At 43.9% G+C, this 19,045-nt stretch overlaps 1 protein-coding gene across 1 annotated transcript; it reads right to left on the reverse strand.

The window, feature by feature from the left end:
* Positions 1-13,258: 13,258 nt before the first annotated feature.
* On the reverse strand, positions 13,259-18,928 carry LOC140264506 (riboflavin kinase-like). The gene is made up of 4 exons (XM_072360338.1): positions 18,741-18,928; positions 17,853-18,004; positions 16,459-16,561; positions 13,259-15,909 (listed from the first exon to the last, which is right to left on the reverse strand). The coding sequence occupies exons 1-4, from the start codon at positions 18,820-18,822 to the stop codon at positions 15,779-15,781; spliced, it is 468 nt and encodes a 155-aa protein (XP_072216439.1). The 5' UTR covers positions 18,823-18,928; the 3' UTR covers positions 13,259-15,778.
* Between the last annotated feature and the right edge of the window lie 117 nt (positions 18,929-19,045).

Below are 19,045 nucleotides of genomic sequence, written 5' to 3' on the forward strand. Positions count from 1 at the left end.
GAGGACGCGTGCATTTGCCCAGCCACCACCTACAGACGTCCTCTGTGGGAACTCTCTGTCCCTCAGCAGTTGTCACTGACCTGTATGAAATCCTTTGTCCACAATATTCTTGCCAACGAGTATTCGTAGTAAGCACCAACTGTCATTTGCAACACAGACAGAAAGTTATTTCTCTCTGGTTTCTAAGGATTGCCATAGTCCCACTGTCTCCCCCCCAGACCAGGGTGCAGGATGTTCCCTGAGGATGTGGGGGACTGGGGCAGAGAGCACATGGACATGCAAGTATGGACCCTGTTCTTTGGCTTGCAGGTTTGGCACAGCCATGCCCTCTAGGTGCATTCAGCACTGGGCAGCTACCCTACCTTTCCTGGCTCCCACTAATGGTAGGGACTGCCCCCAGACAGTCCTCTCTTTCTACATAACCTTGGGCAAGCCCATGCTCAGCCTCTCGAGACGAAACCACGTTGGCCCTGCCTGTCACTGTACCTACTTCCTCCAGCCCCCCTCCATGCAGAGGGCTGCAGGAGCAGTAGCAGCACAGCAGCGCGGCAGCTGGGTGCTTCCCCAGCACAGGACCCAGGTTACGGTTTTGAGAAGGGGGAAAGGTCTTAACTGCAACCCTGACTGTAAAGCAGAAAGGCTTTTTGCTCCCGCTGCCTCTGCCTCTCTGACAGTGAGCTTGGTAGGACAGGCAGCCTCCCCTCATAGGCTTGGCTTGGCTGACCTCTGCTCTTAGTCTGACTGGTACAGACAACAAAAGCTACAGGTTGTGGGAGCTCCTGCACACAGCGTCCAAACCAAAAGCTCTGAAATGGCTTTGAGTTGGCGCTCGGGCCACCTGGGATCTGTGTGTCAACAGCACCTTCAGAGCTCCCTGAGCAGCAGAAGCGGGAGGTGCAAAGGGCACCGTGGGTGCTCCAGAACCTGCCCACACACTGGAGGTCCCATCTAGTATTTGTGTGTGCTGCTGGCAGTAGGCAAATACTCACCAAGAAATATTACAAAGATTAGAAGAAGGAGCAGACAGATCCCAGAGCTCCTTTTGGCCATCTCCCTCCTGAAAAAGAATGAGTCGGGGTGTTGGCAGCGCTCAGGGTTTGAGGCAGAACCCTTCTCTGGGGTATCTTCTCTTACAAGCTGCAAAGCAGCAAAGTGGGGAGTCTGCTGCTGGCAAACAACAACCAACAGAGCAGCCCCCAGGAGGGGGGTTTCCCTCAGCTGCCTTCAAGCACCACAGGCAAACCATGCCAAAACCTGGTACTAAAAGCCCCTTCAGGAAGGGTGCTGAAGTAACCCAGGGAAGGAAGCTGACACAGCAAGTGAAAGCAGTGGATCATGGACCCTTTGCTATGGGCTTCTTTTTTGCTGAGGAGTCAAATCTCCTTATGCAGGAGATGAAGAAACACACACTGCTTTGAAGTGCTCTCCACAGGTAAGCTGCAGCCATCTCTCCTGGGCTCCTTCTGCTCCTGCTGCCTGGCACCCTCACATCACCCTCACATCCCAGATGTTGTGAGCCATGCCAGGTGTGTGGACTGGGGCTTTGCTCCCATTCCCTCCTGAGCCGCTACCATAGCTCTGGAAGCTCAGAGCTGTTGCTGGCAGGAGCCAAGTTCTTCCTCCTGGTGTGTAGCACGGCCAACCTGGCCTGCCCACTCTAACCCATGGAAACACCCACTACCACACTGGACAGCTGCTTCTGTAGGTGGCTGGCCCTGCCTGGGTCACTGGAGACAGGGTGGAGTTGTGGAGGAAAATGGAAAGCCCTGCTGTGCACCGTCTCCATGCAATGGGAGCCACGGCCAGCAGACTGACCAGTTTGGAGGCCCTGGCCAAAAAAGAGATCTTGGGAAGCCTCCAAGGGAGTGGCCCCAGCTTGGCAACAGTGTGCAGCATGGAAAGGACACGAGCAGCATTCCAGCTTCCTTTTCACCCTGTGTTCCCATGGGATCTGGACTTTGTGTTGTCCTCAGCCCCACGTTTGCTCCATCTCTGCTGCCCAACAGCTCGTGTCCCCAGGAGGAACAAACCTCCCACCTACCTGTTTTCTGAGAGCCGGCTGCTCTCCATTTCTGCCTCTTCCAAGTTCCTGCCGGCTCTCCTCACCCTCACCCTTTCAGGGGCACTCTGTGCCCCTGTTGATCTCTGTGGAGCCTTTCTCCTCATGATGTGGAAGAATCAAGCTTGCCCCCTCTCAGTGTCCCCTTCAGCAGCAGAAATGTCTACGCAAAAGAAAGCCAGTGAGCAACAAGCCTTAAACCCAGTCTGCAGGAGAAGTGCGCCTGCCCCAAGCACAGTCACCAGGACAGCAGCACGAGCTCCTACCACATGCATCAGCAGCCACGGCCAACAGTTCCAGGTGGTGCCTCAGTGGGCCAGACTGTGGCACCCAGTCATGACCTCACAAAGGCCTGGGCCTGCACAGCGGCAGCTCGTGGCTCTGACCTCAGAATCAGCAGGGCTGGCAGGTGGGAGACCCCGCAGCTTTCATGGTACGTCACCATCGACAGCCCTGGTGGGCTCAGCCAGTTGTAGCCCAAAATGCGTGTGCCGCTTTCACTGCCATCAGATATCTCCGTGGTGCGCTGTCATGGGTTATACCTGAATTGCAGAAAGGGATCGGCTTGGATCCTGTATGTGGGGAGAACAGAACTGTGCCACCCCATTGAGAAACAGCAGAAACCTCTTTTTACTTTTACCATTAAATCTCAGCCAGATTTTGAATTTCTGAGCATTCCAATTTTATACTCTGAAAAATTGTATACTGAGAATAACATATCATCATGCTCACAAATGAGCAGACACACAGGCACTTCTTTGTGTCTCCCTTTCTTTGCAAGTTCAGGAGTACCTCCCATCACCTCTGCATTTAGCAAAAGGCAGAGAGGGAAAGGTACAAGGCTTGGGACTGTGCAAAGCTGCGCAAATGGCAAGAGCTCATCTGCCACTATCCCATCGAGACAGCTGCAGGTCAGATGGGGGCTCTTACCATAAACTTGTCAGATATGGAGCAGTCTGTGACAACAATGCCTGTAAGGGAAAGACTTTCCATTGGAGCACCAGTCACTGCTGGAAGCAGGAAGATGGGTGCATGTGCCCTACAGATGTCCTTTGTGGGAATTCCTTGTGTTTCAACAATCGTTGAAGCCTGTGACCTGTGACAAATGACTGCCATAATCCCATCGTCTCCTCCCAAACAAGGATGAGAGGCATGGGGGACTGGCTCAAGAGCACATGGCTGCAAGCAGGGTCCCTTGTTGTTTGCTTGGGAGCTAGTCACAGCCCTGGCCTCCAGGCGCATTCAGCACTCCGCAGCTACCCCACAAACTGATGACCCTTACTAACTGATGACCATCTGTCACGGGGCTCTCTCCAGAGCTCCCTCGTGACAAGAGAACAAACCCAGGGGGCAGGAACAAAAGTTAACTCCCTTCCCTAACGGCGCGGCGCGGCGCGGAGCGGCCCGGCCACGTGCGCTCCGGGAGAGGGGACGGGAAGGGAGACCGCGAATGGGTCTAGGAGGAAAAAAAATGAAGGAAGGATGATCTGAGAACGAACGGCAGTTTAATAAACCCAGTAACACTAAACAACAGCGAGAGAGTTTCAACAAGGAGAAAACCAAATCCCAATCCCACCGACGGGCTGCGGGAGGCGGGAAGTTCCTACCACGCCGGGCCAGAAACCCCGTCCCCTTCCCGACCTCCCCTCCGGTGCCGCTCCCCACGTGCCCATTTAAGGCAGTCCACAGAAAAAAAACTTGTCCCCTTAACTCCCATTATCCTACATGATGTTTTGATATGGAATAGCAACACCAACCGAATTATAAAACCATAACATTATCACTCTCGCTTCAGCTTCCTTACACACAATCTATAAGCTGAAATCTAATGTATGCAGTATGTAACCACTGCAAAGACAGGAGCCCACACCTAAACACATTCAGACTCACTAACACAATTCAGGTAGCCTTAATGGGGTGTGACTGATCAGCTCTGCCCTGCTGCAGGGAGACTAGCTATCAGCCAGTTCAGCCGTATTCGTAGCACCAAAACACAGGCCTCTAGCTAAAGTGCATCAATTCAGAAGGATGATTTTCCTCAGCTTCCAAGAGGAGCACACAGAACTGGGAAGATTACAGAAGATTACATGGAGGCACTGATGTAGTACTTTACTGTTTCTATTCCAGTGTCCTATCAATAGTTCTATTCTCACACTTTTATCTCCGGTTCAATTACACTGACTCGGTGATACACTAAGCCAATATCCATGCTGGTGTAAAGTTGGGATCAGGTCCATCAAGGCATTTCCTGTATAGAAAAAGAATATTTAAATGTCCTAAATGTCTACAATAAGACCACATCATACTCTAGCAGAGTCTAAAATAATCCTCACCTTACAGCTGACAAAAGCAGTTCTGGTTGAATGTGCATTACATCTGCAGTGGCATCGCAGCAAGGCCAAGCAAGATTTTGAATGAGGAACTGATTTTTTCCAGTTCAGATTGGTGTTAAATGAGATCAAGTTCCTTGTCACCTGTTTTGCGTGTCTTACTTAGGGATACCTGCTAGTAGGGATATCTGTCTAGTGAGTGCAGCATGACACAGTAACAGTGCCACTAGGCAATGCCACTAGATGCTTGCAGCAATGCAGGCCTTTTGGAAGAGTGCTGATGTCACAGCCAAAACAAATGCTCCAGCAGTTTTATTAAAGGTTTCCAAGGATTTGTCACATTACTGCATTTTATGAGTGACTGTTAGGAAGACATTAGGTCTCTTATTACTACAAGAAATAATAATAACAAAAGAAGTTGGAAGCTAATAAATCCTTGTGTGACAGAAACTCCTAAATGCTTTATCTCCTGAGAACTTTCATGGTGTCTGTTGAAGACAGCAATAAGTGGCAATTAAACGACATGAATTGAAATTCAGCAGTGCTGCCTTCCAGCAGGGAGCACCGTTGGTGTGACCTTGTTGTAAAGGATTGCTATGAAGCCGTATTACTGAAAACCCTGTGAGAATGAAAACACTGCTGCTCTGGGAGAGCTCAGTACCAGATACCACCCAATTTCATAATAAACTCACAACCAGAGCCCAGAGAGCTTGAGTATATATTAATAAGAACTCCCTTCATGCAGGATTAAAAACTGTGAAGGAAGGATCATAAAATGCCACTACCACAGATTATATGAAAACATGTATCTAAAGATACCTCTACCCTGTCTTCCCTACTCATACATCTCCAGGCTTTAGGGGGTCTATTTTGAAAACAAATAACCAGCAGTGGGCATGTGGAGAGGACCACAATTATTTACACCTGAATTCTCATACTGAGTAATTTGAGGACTCAATCTTTTTATAAAGCCATGTCAAGAAGTTCTGGAAGATGATTCAAATTAAAATCAATTAAATGGAAAGAAGGAAAAATATGGGGACACTTTTAAAAGAGCAAGTTTCATTCATCTCCTTTCTTCTGTTCGGGGATCACAGCTAAAGTCTTATGGCACCCGGCTTCATGGAATTCTGTCATTGTATGACTCACATCATTCAACTCCAGAGGAGAAAAGGAAACAGAAAAATAACATGTATTTTTTTCAGTCTTCCCCTGGTCTTTCGTTTTTTATGTAGTGGAACAGACTCAGTACTCACAGCACTGTTGGAGCAGGAAACCTTAGCTCAGGAAAGGGCACCATATGGTTCAATGTGTCAGTTCCTGGAAAAGAATAGGGGAGATGATGGAGCTGGGTGTATGCCGCATTTGTTACTCATTCTGATGAGGGGGCAAGAATCAATCTGACATTGAGTCACATTCTGGACTGAGAAATATTTTAAATTAAGTAGAAGGTATTCCACTTTGAAAAGGAAAACAAAGCAAAAAAGAAAGAACATACACGTAATGACAACTGAAGATCGGTTGGTATAAAACCCACCCATTTTTGCCTTAAGAAATAGAGCAGAACAAACTTTTGCATCATATCTGTCCATTCTAGAAATGTTTTGAAATGTGAAAAAGGCTGGGTTTCTTCGTTTGGTTTTAAACAAAGAAAGATATAATTCTGCTCCTTCTGTATCCAAGAACTCCACCATGGCAAAAACTCATTCTAAATGTTCAGAATTCAAAACAAAATGAGCTGTAAATTTTCATATTTCTTCTGGAAGTGCTTAACTTAAGACTTCTAAGTATCTGCAACTGATGGTAAAGGTTGTCTCCCATGCCCAGGAGCTGAATTGTTCGTGTACATTCCCCTCTAACAATGACTAGTAAGTATAACAGAAAATAACAGAGGATGCTAAAGGGACAAAAATTAAATAATTAAATAATAATAAATAAAAAAATAAATAATATATTATTTTTTTATTATTCAAATAATAAAAAGAAAAGAACTTTGAAGAAAGCAAAGTATTTTTAAATTGCAAAACATTAAATGCTTTCGAAATTATTATAGCTTCTATAAACAATCTTCATCATTGCTTAACAGCTTCTCTGTGTAGCCTTACTTTACTGCTACTTATATATTATATTACATCAACTCTTCTATTATAATTTTGGTCTCTTTTCTACACATACTTCAGCAATATATATATGGTTTGTTTGCTTATATGCGTGTCAGGTGTTAAAGCCCTCAAAACTGTCCAGATATGAAATAAAATTTAAGCCAGGGTGGTACATAAGATGTGTCCAATGCTGCTGAGAAAGGAAATGAAAACTGGGATATGTTGCGTATTTAGAAAAATTCTGTAGTCTGTTTCAATGAGGAAATCAGACTTCAGACTTGACAGCTTCTGAAGGCAGAGGAACAGAGGGTATGCAGCTGCAGAGGGGCATCAGGATACTTCTGCACAGTGATCTGGACAGGTTGGATCGATGGACAGTGTCCAATTATATGATATGCAACGAGGGTAAGTGTTGGGTGCTGTACACAACCCGGGCAGAGTGCCTGGGGGAAAGGACCTGGGGCTGTTAGCTGTCAGGAACATGAGTCAGCAGAGTGCACGGGTGGCCAATAAGGACAAAATGGGCCTGGCTTTGTGTCAGAAATAGCATAGCCAGTCAGAGCAGGGAAGTGATTGTCCCCTTGTATGTGGCACTGGTGAGACTGCACCTTGTGAACCAGGGTCAGTCTTGGGGCCCTCATTACAAGAAAGCTGAGTAGCTAGAGCACTGAAAGAAGAGTAATAAAGCTGGCAAGGGGTGTAGAAAACAAGAGTTATGAGGAGCAGCTGAGGGAACTGGGATTGCATAGTCTGGAGTAATCTCAGGGATTATCTCAGGGAGAATGTCCATTTTTATCTACCACTGTGTGAAAGGAGGCTGCAGCGAAGAAGTGTCAGTCTCTTTGCTCAGGTGACAAGCGGTAGGATGTGAGGGAAGTGTCTGAAGTTGTACTGGGGGCAGTCTAGATTGGACATTAGGAAGAACTTCATGCAGAGAATCGAGCTTTGGAACAAGATTCCCATGTCAGTGGTCAATTTCCCATCCCTGGAGGTGCTGAAGAGACATGTGGCACACATGAATGCAGCACTGAGGGACACGATGGAACTCAGTAGTCAGTCTTTTCTAGCCTAGGTGATTCTGTGATTCTACAAAGGAAAGAATGGAAAAGAAACAGCTGTCAACACAATTCAAGTAAATAAAAGGCCACAAAACGTACCTCTGAACTGGGAAAATGAAAACAAAACTGTGATGTTTGCTACTCTGAATGCAGTTACATATGTGGCTGTTTTGTTCTGTTATATATAGTTATATATTCATTTTTCATAAATGATATTGAATACAGTTATGAACTGGGCAGCATGATGGCCCTTGAAGGCAGCATCCTGTCTGGTGTCCACATCATCAGGTGACAGCTTGCAAAGCCACACCACTACTGCAGGACAGATTTTCTATTATAATTACAGAGACATTAGGATGAAATACAAACTAATGTCTCTACGTAACAGACTTGGAGGAATTCCGATATGCAGTGTGGTACATGTATAGGAGCCAAGAAATGATGCAGTCTCTTCTTTCCCAGGAGCAGAAAACAAACCCTGGAGCAGAATTTTCACATAGTAAGTTACCTGGATCACAGAAGGTTACTACCTGCTACTAACATGAGTTACTATTTCAATTTATCTTCTTTTCAGATGGAATATTGTTAGCTGTAGGGAACAGTACTGAGGCATTTTAGCATTATGTAGTCTCTCTGCACCTAATGAAGCAGCAGTTTTTCCTATGCAACTTAATAATTCATGTTGCTTTTTTAAACATAAAAGTAATGCACATCATGTGTTTTGAAAATGCCTAGCTAAACCTATTGGCTTTGCTAATGATAATATTTGTCCAAGGTTCCCCACAGTTTTACTTAGGTGCACTGATACAACTGATTCTCCTGAATGCCTCGGAGCTTGGAGTACAGGCATGGCACAAACAGCCGAAGCAGGTGGCAAACTGATTGCAGCACTAATTACAACAGAAAGGACAAAGTCCCAGTACAGTCCTTGTTGTTCATAATCAGCTTTTCACAGATATCCAAACAAAGGTGAGATACACTTTGTGGGTACATACAGTTTCAAGTCTAGGTCCCAGATTTTTTAATGCTGACCTCCTCTTGTTGATTCTTCATGATGAATAAACAACACTTTGTTCTGGTAAGGGTTCTCAGTATATTTTTTGAAAGGGATTTAGATGACATATTCTTTTGTTGTGATATTGTTCTGTTGTTTTCTTTTCCAGGTAGTGCAGCATTCCGAGGCACATCTTTTCTTGCATCCAGCTAGCATGCAGCTCTGTGCCCCTGACAGCCACTGCAGTAGCTGACAGACAGCCCAGTGCTATGAGTGCAGCAAAACACAAGGTAGCACCATCTGGACAGCAGTGCCTTATGGCTGGCTGGGCTGACCTTTAAAAATGGAAGGCAGAACACAGCAAAAACATGCTTTTAAGCTGCAAGCACACAGTATATTTCCACTGCTCCGCCACCAGAATTGGAAGGACTTTACTCAAATGACAGCCACTGGCTGGGAGATGCCATCCTCTCTGACAGTTACTGTTTTAAAGGTCCCTGATTTCATAAAGCAGTTGATTGGTAAGTATTGGTTTCAGTGAACAGAAATCTGAACCACCATGCCATGGGCCCATCATGTCAAAACCATCCTTGCTGTCTGCAAAGTAGCTACAGCATTTCACAAACAAGATTTGTAGAGCAAAGGAACGTGCTCATTAGACCAAAGTGATACTGGTGGGAAAAGGAGGCTCAAGCAACACAAGCAGTCTTCAAATCTTTCCAGATGCCAGAGAACTAAAAATGCAAGCATTTCTGGATAGTTGATGTCTCTCAGGCAAGCTAAACCACTTTCTTTGCTACTACCTAATTTTACTTCTTAATGGAGACGTTACACTTGTCTGGAGAATATGCAGGCCAAAACAGAAGCTGCCAGTAGAGGTGGATAGGAGAAGATGATAGCTCATTCCAAAGCTTTTCCTTCCCACTTAAGTAACTGCTACAAGAGCACAAGCTATCAGGATTGGGAAGATAGATTATGGAAATTGCTTGTTCATGATTTTCTGCTCAGCTGCTCTTATGATTAAATTAGAGTGATTTGGTTATGTATATTTGCTTATATATGCACATTGTAACTAACACAAACACTGCTTCAAACTTGTCCACAAAACTCCTGGAAGACAAACACATAAATAAATGTAAAGAAAAGAAGAAACAAAGGTGAGAAATATATTCAAAATGCATTACTGAAAAAGGGTATTTGTGAATGCACTCCTATACTTGCTTGGATTAACGTTACACTTTATTACTGTTAGTGGCCTGTATAGTTCACTCCTTATCAGATTTCAAAGGCATAGTCGAAAGTAAACCTGTGCCTGAAATCTCTGCAGGCTGATAAGGAGGTTTTTGTTTATGGATTCTCAAGCAAATGTCATTATTCTGTGAAAACTATATACGAAGTTACTCCATAGGTAATAAGTAAATACATAACAAATACATAAATTTAAACCTCGTTTCATAGAAGAAAATTACATTCTTAGATATGCATCTGAAATGTTCTCAAATACGAGTTCTTTATAGGGGTACCTTGTTTTAATACCTGCATATGATTTCCTTTCTTTAGTCTGATAGGTAGGTTTTTTTTCTGGCTTTCAGAGCTTTTATTGTACTGTCAGGGACCTCAGATGTCACAAAGTAGGGGGTAAGCTTTCAAAACCTTGTGGTAGAAAGCTGAGACATTTGGAAAAAGAAGATTTGTTAGGAGGAAAGTGGTACTGACATCTCCTTTCCAAATGCAGTGGTTTTGGTGGGATTCAGGTGGCTGCTGAGATGAGAAGCCTGTTCTCAAGACACAGCAGGAAGATGATTTTATGTTGTATGGATAGGGTCAAACTGCCCATATTTATAGGATGGCAGATAGATAGTTGCCTTTGAAGGTATGTTCTTGAGACAGCAAGAAATAACTGATGAATAGCATTAGGAAGACATCATTTAAGGAAGAGAATTGTGAAATAAGTTTGGTTGTGTTTGTGCATTTTGAAGAAGCAGCTTAAAAATAGCGTTCAGGGGTGCCCACACTGGTGACCTACAGATTCATATGAACTTTGTGGTGTTTCCCTCCCTTGGCCTGCTGAGAGTGCACAGGAAGACCACAAAGGATGATAAAGATAAAATCTGTCATTAGTCCAAGAGCCACTGATAGTCAGCGACTCAATGAACACTGCTGAAGAAATCTTCACAGGGAACAGTGCAATGAAGGAAGCCAGTAATGAAAGTGTAGAATATGGCACACAAGGAACTGAATTAATGGTGTGTAGTGACAGGACAAGGAGGAATGGCCTAAAAGTCATACACATATGCAGAACTTCTTTGTGGTAAAGGTTACAAAGCACTGGAACTGGTTGCCCAGAGAGGCTGTGGAGTCTTCTTCTATGCAGATATCGAAGATCCATAATAGGGAATCTGCTTTAGCAGGTTTGGACTCGATAGTCTCTTGAGTTCCCTTCCAGTCTCTGTGATTCGGTGATTCACTACTGCACTGAGATATCCTGAAGGAAATAAAAACATCTAAACAAGCAAACAAAACCAATCTGCTACAGCATCCCTTTTACCTGATTCCTAACAGAGTTCCAAGCCTTACATTCCATATATTGTAGGTAAATTTCTGTTTCTTGCTTCTCAAGCCTTTCTTTATTTCAAAGCCTATTCCTCTCTTCTTTTGTCTTCTTGTACCTCCTTCTTTGCTATTCTCTTGTACCCATGGAGCTTCTCAAGCCTCAGGCTCTTTTTCAAGCAGTTGTACTCTCCCTTTCTCCTAGATATTATCTCTCATTACTCTCTCATTACTAATGATCTTCCAAGAAGATTACGTAAATTCATGTCTCCTTGCACAAGTTTACCACCCACTTACCTCTCATGTAACTAAGTAATTTGATTTTAATGGGAAGTGGGAGTTACCAACACACTTTTCACCCACTCTCTAACCAATGCAATGTATGTAAATGGAGAAAAAATTACCACTTCCCTGTTTGTTCTGGAGGTTTCCAAGAAAGGACGTGAAGTAGCTGATAGGAGTTTGCATGCCTTAAGGCCAAACCAACTTCCACTACAGACGACTTCCTAAATCAGACTGTGTTACTGCAATGTACCATCCATACAACTATGGCTCTTGTATGACTGCTAGTTCTGGCTAAGAACTCAGGCTAGAATTTCAAACCAGAAAGAAGAACATATGTATAAATCACAGAATCACAGAATGGCTTGGATTGAAAGGGACCTTGAAGATCACCCAATTCCAGCCCCTGGCTAACCCCCTTCCCCCCCCCCCACGATCAGGCTGCCCAGGGCCCCATCCAACCAAGCAACACTTCCTTAACCAACAAGTGCATTTTTCTTTGCATGACTTCATACTCAATAGAATATTGAAAAAGAAAATAGGTGTTCTTTTGCTGCAGCTCTTTTATATAATGTATTAAGCACTTTGATAAAGATTTTTTCAGGAACGGTTCAGGTTCTACACTTACCTCTTACCTGGTTTCACACCAATGAGCAGCTCAGCACTCCTACAGCACTTCTCCCCAGAAGGACGGAAAATAGGATGAGGAAAATAAAGGCTTGTGGACTGAAGTAAGAACAGAGAGATCACTCACCAGGTAACGTCATTCTGGCTGTATTTGTCTTGAAAGACAACAGCTCTCATGAGGATAAAAAGGAACATCAAGGATGTTCTCATCAGGGCTGTTGTGAGGCAAAGCTGGGAGGGTGGTATAAAGGCTGGTACTGAAGGGAAGCTGTCTGCAGGCCTCCAGTACGGCTGTCTGCATGAGTTTGCCCTGCAAACTGCTGCACAGTGCTTACTCAGGCTGGCCGTGGTGCTGTGGGTAGCCCTGTGAGAATCAATACATTATCCTGTCCTAAATTCAGGACACCAACAATACATGTTCCATATCTGTTTATAGGAAGGCTCTCAACTGCCAGATCCTGTATGTATAACTATTCCAGGCTGTTTGAGCTATCAGAACCTGTTAATTCAGTGCCAGTGTTAACTGAGCCATTTTTGTAAGGGTATCCAGAAGAGTGTCTGCTCCTTTAAGGGCATCTGATCAAGGACCTTTTACAAGGGATAATAAAAGGGAAGACATTATGGGAACCAAGCCTAGTCAGTCACATCAGTCACATTAACTGATGAGAGCATGTGAGAGTGCAGGCATGTTATTTCAGCAAGATGATCTGATTGAGAACTTCTAAGGTGGGAGACAACCACAGGACACAAGCCCCCTCACCCCCACTAACACTAATTGGCAAGCCAGCCAGATACAGGCACCATTTATTTTCAGGAAGGATTAACCTTAAGACTGTGAATCAAGGGGCCTGGACTGGGAGAGTGCAAAAACTCCAGAGCTCTGCAAACCCAAGGATGTGTGCGGGGAGGGGAGAAGGGAACTGGAAGAACAAGGGGACGGGACAGGTAGGAAAAGGCATTACCAGAAAAAAAACTTGTTTTCTACTGGAGAATGTATTTGAAACTGAAAATATACGTACTATTCAGACTCCAGAAATGAAAGTGGCCTTCTAGTTCACCAAAATTGATGCAAGAAATCCCTCTGTGCCACACTTGTAGGGCGTAATGCAAGAACTTCTCCGCTGAAACCAAGAGTAGTTTAGGCAGAGTAGTTAAATCTGAAGCACCTCCTTCAGAACATTCTTAGGAATACACGAAGATTTGCATCAGATACTGAGTGATCAGATAGTCAGGAAAACTACAACGAGAAAATTCTTCACTATTTCAATTCCTTTATTGATAGTACAGTGCAGCAACATCAACTGAAATAAATACAGTTTGTATTATAGTATAAAAATATAACCCTTGAAGTTTGTACTGTGCTAGGACTTAAGTATTGAGCCTAAAAAGCTGACACATAACATTTTATCTTAAATAACATGGAAGACAGGTACGCTCAACCAAATGGATTTAGTAATGTTTTCTTTCATTAGGTGACAAGCACACAAAGGCCAGTTTATTAGTCTGTTGTAACCATACGTCAGACTTCAGTTGAGAGCCGAGAGCAAACTAACAGTGTTTCCAAGTTCTCTCTTTCTCCTTGCTGTCTCTCCACAGCACAGTGGTTCTACAGACACAACAAACTTTGGATAGCATCGTTTATCCAGAAAAGCATTACTCAGACAACCAGCTTAAGGCACCACGGTTTCCACAACAGATGCATTAACTGGGGAAAAGATTAGAAAGAGTCTATTAGAGTTCAGCTACAGTACTATGATAAACATGGGCTTTTTTAATTTGAAGATACAGGACAACACATTCCGTTGACTAGCGCGGCTGCTATTTAATCATCCCCAAAAGAGTAAAATGTAGTAACGCCAAAATGTTACAACTTCAAGAATGCCTCAAACCTTCACCTAGATATATTCTCTCTTTAAAAAAATAATCAAAAAATCAACTGTCACTCTCACACAACAATTTTTACAGAGTTTTACATACAATTCCCAACAAGTTACACAGAACTCCGATTTCATTCTAAAGAAAGTATTCCTAACTGCTGATAAGCGAACTTGCTTCCTAAGACAGTCCAAGGAGGAAGGCAGATGTGCGTTTAACAACCAGGCAGCAAAACTGTTGGCGTCTTTGGAGAGGAGTGTGTACATCACCTTGGCAACGCAGATCAAAACTTCTATTCTAACGAGTACTCGTGTGAAAATGAGTGTCTCCTCAGCGCCTTCTGCCTGCTACCAACAAAATGGATGAACAGCTCGTTTAAACGACTTCAAGTTTCTCTGTAATTTCCACATAGCCAACCAGTCTCCTTGATTCACTCAAGCTCTCTTCCCTAGTAATATCCCCTGGTGATGGCTGAAAGGTAAAACAATACGAGTGGAACTAGCATTGTAACAGCACTTGCCACAAAGAAGACGCAGCAAGATATCTGCTTAAAACCCTCTTACACCTTCAAACAAGATGCAGCATCCCAACAGACTAGGACAAGGAGTAAATTCATAAAGTTATATTACAGAATCGTGCACTCTCAGATTACAGTTCTGCCACAGAACTACAGTTCAGACATATCCACAGAATTATTCTCAACTTCAGAAAACATTCCCCTTCCATCGTAAGCCAGTATCAAATACAACAATGAAAGAGATGTGGCAACTTACCTACCTCCCCTTACTAAGAAGGGAAAGAAACACATTTATCTTTGGATTCGCATTACGTACTTCAAGTAGTCGTATCCACGCTCCTATTCATCTTGCCCCTCTGCTGTGCATACATTTCAGAGTGGGGAATAGTGCCATTACTTGTAGCAGTACCCAATTCCTTGTTGATACATTACTTCATTAATTCCCCAAGGCTTTCATTTGTATGGACTACTTGGTCAACAAAACCACTTGGCCCAGAGGGTTGATGGGATTTTTCTGTGCCTTACACTAACTTTAATCTTGAAGTCAGTCGGTATGTTGTCAGTACAATGAAAACCCTAAGTTTCTCCTCATCTAAGAAAACTGCCAGCAGCAAATAAAATGCAGCTCTTCTGCCTTACAGCCCAAAGAACAGAAGTCTTTTTGTATGACTTCCATGACTTTAGAGCCCAAAACTTCAAAGCACGCCAACTTTCATCCTATCATTCATTTCCCGAATTTCAGCAACACACTTCCTCAGAAGGAAGCTACAGAGGTCTTGTACCTTCAAGTGCACTTTCAACTGTACAGAAATGTATCTCAGATTCCAGTAACTCAAAGAGCAACAGCGACTTCCTTTAATTCAAATAAAGTTAAAATAAATAATTTCAGTTGAAATGATAGTTTCAACTATAACACCTGTACAGCATATTAGACAAAACAAGAACCAGGAGAACTGTTCTTGTCAAATCACTGGCTTCCTGCACCACAGGAAATTTTTTTGCTCGATATCAAAATTTTCCAAGCTACTATCTACAACGCCAATGTTAGAATGATATCAAATTGGGAAAAGAGGTGGGAGTGTAAACTCCATCCTAAAAACTGACACTCTTCTCTTAAGTGAACTCTACACATCCTAGGCCTGAAGAGGTCATAATCAACTTTGGTTATGTTCCACGTGTGCCATCTTTAGGATAGACAGATAGATAGTATCAATAAGGACCTAGGACAGCTTTTACTCCATTTACATGACTTAGTTTTGAGTTGGTTCCAAACTCATTACCCAAAAAGATATGACAACAAAGTACCTACATAAGCAGTGCAAATGTAAGAGCTCCACACACGCATACACACACACACACACATAAAGAGTGTTTGCTTTTTTTTTCAGTGGTTGTCAACTATTTTGCCCCCTGGCAGATGAAAGAAGTTGTCTTCTTTGAGTTTAAGATGTTCTGGTAAATCTAGTTGTCTTTTTGCCTCTTCTATGTCTTCCTGAATTGCTGCAATGAGTGCATCTAAAAACAGGAAAACAGGGACATTTGAAAGCTGAACACAGAATAACAACTGAAAATACCTTCTTCCAGACAATACCAGAAAACCACAGAGGTAGAATATAATGATCACTGCAAGGCTTGAAAGGCAACAGTTTTTGTTTTCAAATATAGCAGTGCTTATATTGGTGGGAAATGCGATCTGACATCTCCTTGATCCAAAAGGAATTTTGGAAATAAGATCAACAGAGCTTGCTGAACTGTTTCAAATCCACAAGAGCTGCATCGTAAAAAGTAAACAGGTAAGGCTGACGCTTTTACGACAGCCTGGTGATTCTGGCATTACTTCTCAGGCAACTGAAATTTAGACTTGAAATTAGATGCAGAAAGGCTTCTGTTCCTTTGTTCTGCTTTTTAATTTAACTTATGCGTTATCTCATGAAAACACTGTACTGAAATTCCAAATGACAGCAGGTACAGCAGCTAATTACTTAGAAACAGACAGCCAAAGAATAGCACTTGAATAAATAAAACACTTAAGAAAGTAATTCTAGTGTGGCCTGCAGTACTGACCTAAGGAATCAAAGTTCTTTTCTGGTCGAATATATCCAACAATTGCTATACTAAGAATTTCTCCATAGAAGTCTTCTTTGAAGGTGTGGATAATGTGTGTCTCCTGAAGGAAAAAAAATAAGTTGGCATTTGCAATGGACTTAAAGCTTATTTCCCCATACCGTAAGGGACGTTTATCTAATACCCGTAAGTTAAATTATCCGTAACACATACCAAGAGAACAGAGACATTCAGTTTAACATCTGTAATGCAATACTAAGAGGCTACGGCTTTTGCTTTTTTTGTTTTCTGGTTGTTTGGGTTTGTTTTTAAGAGAAGGCGAATTGTACTTTGCATGGGATTTAAAAATTACTCACCTAAGATTTTCTGATTGCCAAATTAAGAAGATAGTAATTAAAAAGCCATGATTTCTCACCAGTTCCCAGAGTTAGCATTTCCACAGCAGCAAGCAGTATTTGCAAAGCAGCAAAAAACAAGAACAACTGGAACAGGTTGCCCAAGGAGGTTGCGGTTGCCCCATCCCTGGAGGCATTCAAGGCCAGGCTGGATGTGGCTCTGGGCAGCCTGGTCTGGTGGTTGGCAACCCTGCACATAGCAGGGGGTTGAAACAGATGATTACTGTGGTCCTTTTCAACCCAGGCCATTCTGTCACTCTATGATACTATTCTAAATCACAAAGAAAGCTTAATGTTTCATCATCAAGTTGATGGAAGAACTACAAAGACCTGAACTTGAAATGGCTGACTTAGGGACAGCTTTTACAGCCAGCTCTAAATGATAAGATTCTGGGAACTGAATAACAGAAATCCAGGAGCAAAGGCTGAGAGAAAGGATTCCCCGTCCCACACCTTGCTCAGAAAAAATAGCTGCAAAAAATTTGGTGCATGTTTGTTGGCACAGCTAAGCACCACTATTCTTGCCTGAATAAAAGTGTTTTCAACAATTAGGAGAGCTCTGCAAGAATGAGAAGTACCAGGGAGCTGACAACAAGAATAACACGACCATCAGAGCTCCAAATTTTAATTCCTCCATCCTACTACTGTGCAGTTTTTAATATCAATTTATTACATCAAGACACAGCACCACGTCTCCAGATTCTTTTACTGAAGAGAAGAATCTGCAATGAAAGCAACCACCATTTCAGAAACACAGTTAAATTCTGATCTTGGAAATATCCAAGCAATGATGGAATAGGACAAAAAAAAAAAAATGGATGTTATTTATCTAGAGCTATATACTCTCTGGCTATTCAGACTATTTCCTTTTCAGAATACATACACATTTCTAAGAGCAAATACAATTTCTAGGTATCTTTTATGGGTCACATGCTGCTAATCTTGTTTAAAACCAACGTCCATTATAATTAAAAGTGCCACACAAAGCAAAGTTCTTACCACTGATTTCTTAGTATTCTTATAGAACGGATTCCATCCTACGCTCAAAACCATTTTATGCACATCTCCACTTCCAACACAGGCCCATCCATAGTATATACCAGTAGAGATATCAGCTGGAAAGCTTTCAACTACTTGCTCTGAAAAGTTAGCTGCAAAGATGTTAGAAAAGGAAAAGAGTGAGTGACTTTGTGGAAACCAGGGCTGGCACTGAATGTTCCAAGACTTAAAATTCCCACCTGCTTGCCATTTATAAACAGAACACTTACAGCGACGGCCATCCTCACGTGATATGCCATTTAGCAAAGTACAAGATGCAAAACACCTTCGCAGCATTCATGGCAACGACAGTTACCACGTCTCTATTCCGCAGTGAGAATTAATAAACACAAAGTAAAACACCCGGCCAGTATTCATTTCACAACTAGGATGGTTACTCTTTTAAGGAGGAAGGTAATGCGTTCTAATTACACCTTTATCGGCACTTAGGTAAGCGAAACGGAGGCGAACAATAGCAAAGCGCGTTTTTCCCAGGCCGGCCCCACCCGCCGCGCTTCTTTGACCTCCGCATCATTTCCAATACGTTCGTTTCCGCGCGGCCGCTCCCCAGCGCAATGGGCATCAGATGGCATGATGAGCAAGCCTGAAGGAAACCGCTCCGTAGAGTAAGGGAAGAAAGAAAGAAAAACAAACAAAAAAAGGGAAAAGGCAACAGAGACCAAAAAGAGAGAAAATAAAAAAGAAAAAAGCAAGCCGCCACCGCGGAGGTCCGGTGTTGCTACAGGCGCACGCACAGCACCAGGCGCAAGGAGCCGGCTGCCCCCAGCACCCCGCCTGTCCGCCCGCCCCGGCCCGCCAGCAGACCCCCCGGCAGGTCCCGCCGCTCACCGGTGGGCACGCCCAGCTCCTTGGAGCCCCTGCCGAAGCCCTTCACCACCTCCCCGCGGCAGAAGTACGGCAGGTGCCTCATGGCGGCAGCGGAGCGCCCGGCGCTGCCGGAGGCCCCCAGCCTCGCTCGCGGAACCCGTCCTCGCGCCGCCGCTTCCGGCCGCGGCCGCAGCGCCCGCCTCGCCGCGGGCAGCACCACACGGACGGGGGGGGGGGCAGCGCCGGACTCGGAGCGGCGGGAGGCGCCGGCAGGCCTCGGCCTCCCCTCGGCGATGGGCTCGTCCGCGGCCTCGCCGCCGGCCCCG

Source organism: Excalfactoria chinensis, chromosome Z (assembly GCF_039878825.1).
Source record: "Excalfactoria chinensis isolate bCotChi1 chromosome Z, bCotChi1.hap2, whole genome shotgun sequence".
Taxonomy (NCBI): Eukaryota; Metazoa; Chordata; class Aves; order Galliformes; family Phasianidae; genus Excalfactoria; species Excalfactoria chinensis.

What these genes read in the sequence shown, in the direction of transcription:
- LOC140264506 (XM_072360338.1), bottom strand. Translation starts at nt 18,822, where the DNA reads ATGAGGCACCTGCCGTACTTCTGCCGCGGGGAGGTGGTGAAGGGCTTC. An exon ending in AGAATACTAAGAAATCAGTG is followed by an intron (nt 16,562 to 17,852) that starts GTAAGAACTTTG and finishes TTTTTCCTTCAG; the next exon opens with GAGACACACATTATCCACAC. An exon ending in AAAGAACTTTGATTCCTTAG is followed by an intron (nt 15,910 to 16,458) that starts GTCAGTACTGCA and finishes TCCTGTTTTTAG; the next exon opens with ATGCACTCATTGCAGCAATT.